We start from the raw sequence: 12093 nt of genomic DNA on the forward strand, positions 1-12093 counted from the left end.
GGAACCAACCAGACAAGGATCAGCAAGGGTTAAAGACTGCAAGCTGAGCCTGCTTGGTACTTGCCAGATGGGGGTTGATGTTGAAGAGCTTTGGAAACAACATGCAGCGAACACAGAAGGCGGCAGCCTCGGAGTGGAGGGAGAAGAGTGCGGGGTGGCAGCAGCCACTCTCGCAGCTGAGCAACTCCCGTTTCTTGTGTTTTAAAAAAAAGCGCAGAAGATGGGTTCATATTCTGCCCAGGGGCGTGACTGTATCACTGCATCCCGCGCCTTCCCTTTGAGTTCCTGGCGCCTCCCTAAAGATCCGCGCCTCACAGTTTGAATAACACGGACTTACATGGAGCCAGTACCAGGGTCCTGGGGGTCTGGAAAGCCCTCCACAGGGCTCCCTATGCCGTCAAACATCTCAAAATAACAAAAAAAACAAAAAAAAACAACCATGCACTTCTGGTTTCACAACAGGTGAAGTGCCCGTTTTTTTCATTTGAGATGTTTGGCGGCAGGAGCAACCCTGCAAAGGGCTCCCTGCACCCCCAAGACCCCGGCACTGGCTCTAGGTAAGTTTTTTTTTTAACCCTCCTGCCCCCAGCAGCATCACGTTGCTGCCTTAGCCTCTGGCCGCATACACTTACATTGAGTCTCAAATTCCCGAGGAGTTTAAGAACCAATGGGCAATTTTCACAATGGAGAGAGGTGAAAAGCAGTGTGCCCCAAGGATCTGTCCTGGGACCGGTGCTTTTCAACCTCTTCATAAATGACATGGAGACAGGGTTGAGCAGTGAAGTGGCTAAGTTTGCAGACGACACCAAACTTCTCCGAGTGGTGAAGACCAGAAGTGATTGTGAGGAGCCCCAGAAGGGTCTCTCCAGACTGGCAGAATGGGCAGCAAAATGGCAGATGCGCTTCAATGTCAGTAAGTGTAAAGTCATGCACATTGGGGCAAAAAATCAAAACTTTAGATATAGGCTGATGGGTTCTGAGCTGTCTGTGACAGATCAGGAGAGAGATCTTGGGGTGGTGGTGGACAGGTCGATGAAAGTGTCAACCCAATGTGCGGCAGCAGTAAAGAAGGCCAATTCTATGCTTGGGATCATTAGAAAAGGTATTGAGAACAAAACGGCTAATATTATAATGCTGTTGTACAAATTGATGTTAAGGCTATACCTGGAGTATTGTGTCCAGTTCTGGTCACCACATCTCAAAAAGGACATAGTGGAAATGGAAAAGGTGCAAAAGAAAGCGACTAAGATGATTACTGGGCTGGGAAACCTTCCTTATGAGGAAAGGCTTCGCGTTTGGGCCTCTTCAGCCTAGAAAAGAGACGCCTGAGCAGGGACATGATTGAGTCATACAAAATTATGCATGGGAAGGATAAAGTGGATAGAGAGATGCTCTTTACACTCTCACATAACACCAGAACCAGGGGACATCCACTAAAATTGAATGTTGGGAGGGTTAGGACAGACAAAAGAAAATATTTCTTTACTCAGCATGTGGTTGGTCTGTGGAACTCCTTGCCGCAGGATATGGTGACGGCATCAGGCCTGGATGCCTTTAAAAGGGGATTGGACAGGTTTCTGGAGGAAAAATCCATCATGGGTTACAAGCCGTGATGTGTATGTGCAACCTCCTGATTTTAGAAATGGGCTATGTCAGAATGCCAGTACAAGGGAGAGCACCAGGATGAGGTCTCTTGTTATCTGGTGTGCTCCCTGGGTCATTTGGTGGGCCGCTGTGAGATACAGGAAGTTGGGCTAGATGGGCCTATGGCCTGATCCAGTGGGGCTGTTCTTATGTTCTTAACCAAGGCACTGTATTATCCTGGCTTTCAAAGGCAATCATAATCTCAGCACACAATCTCAGACCACCTTTTCTGATTAATAAGAAGGCAATGCTAGTTCCAGCAATAGCACAGACAGATTTGACTAAGCCATAATATCTGTTTAATTGATGGGGCACCTCTTTGGCATGACATTAATCTGTAGTTAACACAGGCCTACATCCATTTTATTGTCTGAAAAGAGACTTATTTGGGGGTATATTTGGGATGCTGAATCCAAACATTGCATCAGTTTTGCCCAATTGGCTCTAGTTTGGGAGGGTACAGCATGACCACCTTATATGCTAATACAAGAAGCTTGCTTGTGAGGAAGCCATGGCAGCTGCTTCCTCACAAGGAAGCTGCTTGAATCGGCATATAAGGTGGCTAAGCCGTACCCCCCCCCCCCAAACTAGAGCCAATTGGGCAAAACCAATGCAATTTTTGGATTCAGCACTCCAAAAATATCCTAAATTTATTCAAACATCCTTGGCAACTTTAAAATGGGGTAGGGGTTGTAAACCTGTAGTAGCAATACTCCAGCATCTATATTTGCAAGACTAGTTAGGACATACTGACTCATATATTTGATAAACTTTGAAGCGCCCCTTCCATTATTATGTTAGTAGTTCTTAAACGCTGGCAGTGTGTCCTTTCCCACTTTCTGTGCAGTTTAGGGTGCAATCCTAACCCCTTATGTCGGTGCTTTCCAGCACCGTCATAAGGCAGTGCCGCTCCAAGGTAAGAGAACAAACATTCCCTCACTTTGAAGAGGCCTCTGTGAGTGACACCCAACTGCAGGATGCACCACATGTCCCATTGGCACCGCTATGCCAGTGCTGGAAAACACTGACATAAGGGGTTAGGATTGCACCCCTTAATGTATTATTGGAAGAACTCTAACAACATAACCCAGTGTTGCTGTATTTGGTCATCTTGAAGCTACCGTGTGAATCAGTTCAAATACAAATGTTAAAATGTGATCCTATTTTGCGAAATGGCATTGAAATGAAAGTGATACACACGGTTATGCCTAGCTGAATTTGATGGCATTTTAGTTTACAATTTCCAGAGCTACCCCTGAAATTCTCTAGGTTCGGGTTCAAGAAATCTGAATTTAGAAGGTTCTAAATTCTCCCCTCACAAAGGAGGGACAAACTCCTCAAATGGAGTTTCAGAGTAACTGCTTGAAGATCTTGTGCCCACTAGGCCTCATCCTTACTCAAATTCTTTATCTATCCCAGCAGCTGTAAAAGACCCCTTTCTTCGCTCTCCTTTTAAATCTGAATGGAGTGTGCCCTGATTAAAGCTGTGGCATGAGGTTTTGTGTGTGTGTGTGTGTGTGTGTGTGTGTGTTCTCTTTTTCTTCTCTCTAAATAGGAATAAAGAAAGAAAGGAGGGCTGATGGGACTGCCATGTTTCTGAGGACTATGAAGACTGAAACTCCCATCAGCACCTTTGCCTTTCTTTTTTCCTGTCTAGAGAGAAGTGGAAACACAACCTTCAAATGAACTCATGCTGCACATTTTAATTATGGAATACTTCTTCCAGAGCAAAAAAAGGCGGAAAGCAGCAGCATAGGGAGAAAGTAACTTCTCACTACCATTAGGGTAAGTAAAAGGCATGTTAGGGGTGAAAGCCTTGGGGAAGGGGTGTTTGAGCGGACAAAGGGGTGTTAGAGCAGATACTGTACTGTATCATTCAGTAAACTATTCTTTTTGCTTTTTAAAGATCAGATCATTTAGATGCCAACCTGAACCAACTTGCCCAACTCAAAGCATTTCTGCTTCAGTGCCATGTTTGCCACAGCGATTTACTCAACCAGGAAGGCAATTTCAAATTTTCCAGGGATAAAAGAGAAAAAAATTATTAAGTGACAGTAAGGGTTTGGCAGGTCTTGTGGGTACTGCCTATGAGTACATGACAGAAAAGTAATATTTAATAATCAGTCTTCTTTCTTCTGCCAGCTTCTGCTCCTGACTTCTCCAAGAGCCCGATGAAGAAACTGATTCAGCTTCAAATCGGCAGCATAGCTCATTTTGAGTGCAAGCCAAAAGCTTCCCCTAAAGCAACAACCACGTGGAAAAAGGGAGGTGAGCTGCTCCAAGAAAATGAAAGGTATTCTGTCATTCATGAATGTTTCATATTATAATTTAACTATTACTTTTAGTCACTTCACTGAAAAAGAAATAGTATTATGCACCATCGACTTAAAAAATTTAACTTGGAGAGCTAGAACCTCCAGCGCCTCTCTCTCTCTCTCTCTCTCAATCTTTGTACCCTGCAAAAATGTTCTTCAGCTAAAGGCATGCGCTAATTCAGCTTTTGTAAACCTTAATTAACTTTATTTTCCTTTTGGATTCACTAGAGCAGGGATGCTCAAACCCCGGCCCTGGGGCCACTTGCGGCCCTTGAGGCCTCTCAATGCGGCCCTCAGGGAGCCCCCAGTCTCCAATGAGCCTCTGGCCCTCCGGAGATTTTTTGGAGCCCTCACTGGCCCGACGCAACTTCTCTCAGCATGAGGGCGACTATTTGACCTCTCGCATGAGCTGTGGGATGAGAGCTCCTTCCACTGCTTTCTGTTTCACATCTGTGATGCAGCAGCAGCAAAGGAAAGGCCAGCCTTGCTTTGTGCAAAGCCTTTTATAGGCCTTGAGCTATTGCAAGACCTTCATTCATTTATATAAGTTCATCTTTAATATATTCATTTATGCAAATTTATTCAAATTTTAAATGTAAATTAATTCTCTTTTCCCCCGTGCAGTGTCAGGGAGATGATGTGGCCCTTCTGCCAAAAACTTTGGACACCCCTGCACTAGAGTGATATGCAAGTCCACTAGAACAGTGTTTCTCAATGTTTGTCCTCTGCTATACCACTTCACATGGTCCACCTATTTGATGTACCACCAGAAGGAACTGGCGATGACATCATTGCCAGTTACTTCTGGGTTGGGAGGCCAGATGTGACATGGCCAACACCAGTAAGAGGACTGGAGGGCTTTTTCAAGCATAGAAAAGCATGTTTTGGAACCTCCTAGTGCTATTTGTTATGTCGCATTCCTGGTCTCACTGCTGGGCGGCAGGTTCCAGGGCCCCTGCAAGTACCACTGGTGGTACTTTACCACTGTTTGAGAAACACTGCACTAGAATGAAGTCCCTCTTTTCGGTGAGAAATGTTTTTGATGATATAGTTAAAATTTCAGTATTTATGTTAAGTTGTAACGGTTAAAACAAAAAGAGAAAGTTTTGCAGTGCTTCGAAATCGGATTTATTGTGGCATGATCTTGCATACATAGGAGCCTGCTTCATCAAATGCATGAGAGATGGTTGTATCTGTATGTGTTATATCTATTTTTATAGCCTCTGGAGGCCGAGACGTCCCCACAGGATGCAGCAGTAGACATGTTGCATTGCCGTTAGGAAAGTTAGAGCCCAATCATGAACTCAGCGGCGCCCATGCACAATGTTGCAAATGTGCCGTAAGGTGCGACAGTGACAGTTACTGCTGGGCTACCGCCCATGCTAGCCCAGCTCCAGCCAGTGCTGGGCTAGCGCGGGGTGAGCTCCCAGCTTCTACCACTTGGCAGTCTCATGGACCGCAGAGCCGCGGCACGGTAAGCGGGGGTTGGGAGGGGGCGGGGAGGAGGCATTCCAGGGAGGGGGGAGGCCAGCGGGGAGTGGAGAGAGGGTGGGAGGGAGGCATGCCAGGGGGAGGGAGCGGGGAGGCAGGAGGCGGGTCTGGTGGAGCCCCGTTCAACTGAATCCTGTCTGTTTTTGCAGGGCTCGGCACCCTACACGAATGGCTTAACCTTATGGTAAAGTGAGTAGCCCCATTGCAGGGCTGCTTCCCTTACCCAGGAGAAGGGGATGAAAGTCCCCTTCTCCTGAGGCACCTCCTGCGGCAGGCTGAGGCCCACAGGATGTGGTGGCAGCCGTTCTTGGCACCATTGCCGGCGCACGCCCCGGACAGCTCAGGGTTGGGCTGTTAGTTATGATTGGGCTGTTAGTCACAGAATGTGTATTGAAATGATTAATACTAGTCTCATGGAGTATAGAACTTTAGCTCAAGGTGTAGACATGATGTGATTGTGAAACAACACCGTCACAGATTCTGCGAGTGAGACAGTAATGCAAAGGGAAGAATACACTATGAATAATGACTGGCTCTTCGCGATGGGTTCCCTCCTTTTGTGGTGGTGCATGTTTGTATATACCTGTGCATGTGCTTCTGAAACAGTGAACACAGCAGCCAGTTCCATGGCAAATCAGCAGATGATAGAAATTATGCTGGATAGCCAAAGTGGTGCCAAGGGAACTAATAAAGCCAGCCAACCTGGCAGCACCTTGACAGATCAGAATCAATGCTGACAAATACAAGGTAATGTGTGTTGGAAAGGAGAAATTGAACTACTCATGTACAGGAGTGGCTTGTTAGAAATTAACCTGTAACTGTTTAGATTGGAGCATTATTTGTGGACAATTCAGTTGAGACATGTGCTCAGTCTGCAGTAGCAGTCAAAACAAAGTGAACCAAGGAATGAAGAATGCTTTAGAAAATAATAGTGGAAATTTTGTTTGTTGTTACATAAATTGATGTTAATGCCCTTAGACCTTGAATGTTGCAGGCTATCTTGATCATCCTAGCTCAGAAAGAGAAGGGGAATGAGAAATGACAGGTGAAGATTCAAAAGAATTGAAAAGGAGTCCTTATAAACAGTAAGACTGAAGACTGGTTTAGTTTGAGAGGAAGATTTGATGGGAATCTGTGGGAGCCAAAGAGGTGTGATCAAATAGTATTTTCCTTACCCTTGCTCACCTTGGTATAAATTAAAAGCCGTGCATTTAAGGCACTGAGGATAGGGGGCTTATGTGGGTCTAAATTGAAAGATTGGATAACACATAATATGGCTGAGCCAGTGATTGACTGATCTGTTCTGTTCAATGTAGACAACAGGAGTTCAAATTCTTGTCTACTCTGTTTTTAAGGCCACCCACTATGTGTCCTTGAAAAACATCCCACTCTAAGCCTAGCCATATGGACAGAGTTGTGATGCAAAAAATGTCACTCCAAACTCTTAGGAGAGAGAATGGGGATATTAATTTAACAGACTGAGGCCAGATTACAGGTCCAACCTTGTTATACTGATATTTTTATACACGAATTTGACTCAACAATGGCCACTGCAAATGAGAAGGAATGTGCTGATTCCTGGAGAAGGGGAAAAATGCACCCCTTTAAAATCGCAATTTAAAAAACTGCCTTTCTTACTGTAATAGAGAGACAGTCATGCAAGCAATTACTGGTATAACCTAATTATCCATGGATTTTTTTAACTGAGAAGGGCCCTTTAAATTAAAGAAAAACAGTCCTTTAAGAGAGGGCTGCCGGCTGACAATCCATCAATCATTTTCTCTCCAGGCACTTAGAACCCTCCCTTCCCCAGAGCATGTGAAAGAATGGAAGTCATTATCACCTCCTGAACTCCTGGAGAGAGACTGATTGTGTGCATTACAAAAGGTCAGCAAGGCTGTTTTTAAATCGCCTTGCAAATGGGCTTTGTTTTTTAAATGGATTTGCTTTAGTTTGATTTTTGCCATCCACATGAGTTCTGGGAACAGAACCCTCGCAAATAATGAGACTCAACCTATATTGGTAAGATTCACATAGATGGTGGAATACAGAGGTCTTAGAAATGAATCAGGATTTCTCCCATTTGATTCTCACCTGTGCCCCAGGCGCTCACTAGTTGGCCTTAGGCAAGTCATCTGTAAACATAATATTAATACACTTCGATAGATGCACACTTTGCACACCCTGAAAGGAGTACAGGTGGCCCTCTGTATCTGTGGGCCACATACAACCTCCCCGACCCTCAGAAGGGCCTCCGGACCCAACCGGAGCACACCTCTGGCCAGATTTGGAGGGCTTGGCAACCCTGAAATCTGTGGATTCCAATATCCATGGATTTTAGTATCCATGCATTTCTGCGAACAGAACCCCTGTGGATGATGATGATGATCATGATCATGATGATAAACTTTATTTATACCCCACCCTTCTCCCCAAAGGGACCCAGGACGGCTGGGTAATGAGGGCCACCCTGAATATAAATTGTTCTTGAAAGTTTGGAAAACTTCCAAAAAAACATGACAGTGTCCAACTCCTCTGGATTTCTCAAGAGAGGAAAAGGCATGTTAAATATGCAGCTGCGACTGAACAAGTAACTGCTCATTTCTCTTTTTATTGGAGCTGCTGTACTCAGACATACATTCTGTTGTCAAAATGCAGCTATTTTTATAAAGTGTTGTTGAGCCAGATGTGTGCACCTGCGTGAAACCTGACTTCATTGCTCTGGATAGCAGCCCAAAGAAGAGTTGTTTCTTTAAAATGTAGCAGCTGAATTTTCTGTCCTAAATATTGGAATGGTTTATGGAATAAATGTATTAGATTAACTCAGGATTACTTTAGTTAATTAAAAGTGACATCTGTTCAAAGCTAAATAAAATGATATACATTTTGATGGGAGTACTCTAATTCTCTTCTTCTTTTGAAGTGGATGATCTGAAGGCTGAGCTGAGGGCACCCTCCTGCTTTGGATGATGGAACAATCTCCATGTCAGCAGGGAGGCTTTCCAGCTCTGTCCCGCCTTCTCATTTCTTCATGGGGTTTACGCCACATATTTTAACTTCTGACCTTAACTTACTTCCTTTCCTGCCCCCTGCAGACCCTTATTTAATAAGCCTGTAATGCAAAATCATGTCAACTAGCAATTGGAGGCGTGTGAGGGGAAGCAGTTGAATTCAAGGTTTTTAAAATGACATTTTAAGCAACTATTAAGTTGTCATTAATTTTAGGAATAACCTGGAACTATGGCCATAATCATTGCTTTCCCTGGGTTTAGTTTAGTACTGCTGCTTGCCATGCATGAAGTTAGCATATGGATCAGTGGTTTCAAACTTTTAGGATTCTGTGGACCACCGAGGCAAACATTGGAATTGTTGTGAACCACATGCAACCCCCCCATCCCCACCACACACACAAAAAATACAATTCAATTTGATAGCCCATGGAGGAGTGCTCAGCGAGACGATGGAGATGTAAGCTGCAGGGGGTCCATTCTTTGCCCTCTCTGTTGGTCCATGGGGAAGTATCTTGCTGATTCATCATCTTTTTTATTCTCCTGAAACCTCGTGGGGTTTTCTCAGGGTCTCATGAACCACCTGTGGTTTCTGAACCATGGGTTGGGAACCACTGATATAGATCAACGGACATCATTCTGACTCCTTTAACAAAGACTGGGAATTGTTGAATCCTTTTTCCTCATTCCCCATGTCAGGTCCTAGAGCTTTGTCCCTAGAATGATGCTTTCCAAGTATCCTTCATATCTGGCTTACTGCTGTAGTGATGGCCAAGTGCTGGGGAGAAGGAACAATCTTTCTCCCTCCCATCTCACCACGTCCAGCAGCAAAGTGGAGTGGGGAGAGGATTGAACTAAAGCCAGTGGTTGGGGAGAGGTTCTGAATTCTCCAGCAAGGACTAAAATTCAACCTGGAGGAAAAACTCTGGCTGTAGTTCTTGCCTCATATTTGAGTAGTTCACCCACATACATACGCAGAGCCCGGTATACTTTAACCCGCTAATACTAAATGTCAAGGGTATCAGTCATACATGTTGTGATGAAGTCATATGAGATTTAAAAAGAGAAGACAGGGAAAATTAGTTTTGATGAAAACTAAAATGATGTTGCTGGGGATTACTGACTCAATGAGCCTTTGGTAGAATTACAATGAAGTCACTTGTACTTTTAAGTTTGCTTTATGGTTTGAAACTGTGAACCGGAAAGGAATAGATTTCCATTTTACTTACCACTGACATCAGTAGGGGATTAATTCTGCAGCCTTTCTTGTTGAGTAGTCTGACTTCATTTAGTAGGCATTCGATTGATGTATTGAAAAGTAGCTTCAACCTAGCTTTCCACTTATCCTGTGTATTAAAATGATGTCAGGCAGAAACTAATACACTTATCATATCAATGGGGACCTTATTTTGTTTGCTTCTCTGAAGAAAGACCTGACGAATATAAAAAGGTATTTATAGGTTACCATGAGTGATCTGAAAATAAGATTTTCTTTTCTTCACTCACTGCTTTGTCCCAATTTGGCAATTGGCAACCTTCAGTCTCAAAAGACTATGGTATCACACTCTGAATGGTGGTTCTGGAACAGCGTCTAGTGTGGCTGAAAAGGCCAATTCGGGAGTGACAATCCCTTCCACACTGGGAGCAAGTGCAGTGTGCCCCTGGTCTGTCTCCCTGGTTATGGGCCTTCCTTCTTTGCCTCTTTGCCGTAGTCTGTTGGCCAAGTATCTCTTCAAACTGGGAGAGGCCATGCTGCACAGCCTGCCTCCAAGCGGGCCGCTCAGAGGCCAAGGTTTCCCATCTGTTGAGGTCAATTCCTAAGGCCCTCAGATCCCTCTTGCAGATGTCCTTGTATCACAGCTATGGTCTACCTGTAGGGCGCTTTCCCTGCACGAGTTCTCCATAGAGGAGATCCTTTGGGATCCGGCCATCATCCATTCTCACGACATGACCGAGCCAACACAGGCGTCTCTGTTTCAGCAGTGCATACATGCTAGGAGTTCCAGCTCGTTCCAGGACTGTGTTGTTTGGAACTTTGTCCTGCCAGGTGATGCCGAGGATGTGTCAGAGACAGCGCATGTGGAAAGCATTCCGTTTCTTCTCCTGTTGTGAGTGAAGAGTCCATGACTCGCTGCAGTACAGAAGAATACTCAAGACGCAAGCTCTGTGGACCTGGATCTTGGTATGTTCCGTCAGCTTCTTGTTGGACCAGACTCTCTTTGTGAGTCTGGAAAACGTGGTAGCTGCTTTACCGATGCGTTTGTTTAGCTCGGTATCAAGAGAAAGAGTGTCGGAGATCGTTGAGCCAAGGTACATAAAGTCATGGACAACCTCCAGTTCATGTGCAGAGATTGTAATGCAGGGAAGTGAGTCCACATCCTGAATCATGACCTGTGTTTTCTTCAGGCTGATTGTCAGTCCAAAGTCTTGGCTGGCCTTGCTAAAACGATCCATGAGCTGCTGAAGATCTTTGGCAGAGTGGGCGATGACAGCTGCATCGTCGGCAAAGAGGAAGTCACGCAGACATTTCAGCTGGACTTTGGACTTTGCTCTCAGTCTGGAGAGGTTGAAGAGCTTTCCATCTGATCTGGTCCGGAGATAGATGCCTTCTGTTGTAGTTCCAAAGGCCTGCTTCAGCAGGACAGCGAAGAAAATTCCAAACAAGGTTGGAGCAAGAACACAGCCCTGCTTCACTCCGCTTCGGATGTCAAAGGGATCTGATGTGGAGCCATCAAAGACTACACTGCCCTTCATGTCCTCGTGGAAAGACCTGATGATGCTGAGGAGCCTGGGTGGACATCCAATCTTGGGGAGAATCTTGAAGAGGCCATCCCTGCTGACCAGGTCCCTTCAGACCAGCATTTATGGGCTGGGTTACAAATATTTTTATCTCTGACTTGAGAAAGCCCAGTGTGCTGGCACCAACCACTCTGAAAAAAGGACAGTAATTAAAGATAAATGTGCCATTAGCAGGATTTTTTACATGTGTGTGTGTGCGTGTAAGAGAGTTATACAATTTTGGTATTTAGTCTTACTTTACTAGCTCTCTCTTGGCTGCAAAAATAGTACATATAACATATCCGTAAAAGGTTCTGCAGAAGATTTCTGCACCAAAAGGACTACGCTTGGTAGTTTGATGATAGTTTAGCCAGTGCTGAACAGATCATACTCATGGAGAGCTAGTTAGTCATGTTCCTGATGAATATGCTGGAAGCCAGAGATCTGAGTCTGAACAGCATAATTTCTAGTTATCAGTGGTAACCAAAGCTGTTTGTTAATTACTGTAATTCCCTGGGAAAGACCTTTGTTCAGATTCAGAAAGTCTCTTCATATGTTCCTTTGATGACACTAGCTCTGACTTCTGCTAGAGTTGTTGGTTTGGGCCACTCTGGGTTCTTGTGTGTGTATCTGATATAATGTCTTGCCTTGTTAACTAGTGTTTTTACCCATTGTTTCCAGAATTTTTTTTTTTTGCTATCTTGTTTCCGCTACACCTTGTGGCTAAGATAATGGTATGATGCTATTAATTCAAAATTCTAATACACTCTCTCTTGTTGCACAAGCATTCATTTATTCATTCAATAGATACATAGATAGAAGCCTTTTTTCTAGAAGCTTTAGGAAACTATATAACT

General features: G+C 44.5%; 1 protein-coding gene across 1 annotated transcript in view; it reads left to right on the forward strand.

Annotated features, from left to right (window-relative positions):
• LOC136642018 (contactin-3-like) overlaps positions 1-12093 on the forward strand; it is a 230282-nt gene that overhangs the window by 177103 nt on the left and 41086 nt on the right. Inside the window, exon 9 of the mRNA XM_066618182.1 lies at positions 3787-3937. Coding sequence (XP_066474279.1) covers positions 3787-3937 — 151 coding nt within the window. The remainder of the gene's footprint in view (positions 1-3786; positions 3938-12093) is intronic.

The sequence above is a fragment of the Tiliqua scincoides genome, chromosome 2 (genome assembly GCF_035046505.1).
Source record: "Tiliqua scincoides isolate rTilSci1 chromosome 2, rTilSci1.hap2, whole genome shotgun sequence".
NCBI lineage: Eukaryota > Metazoa > Chordata > Lepidosauria > Squamata > Scincidae > Tiliqua > Tiliqua scincoides.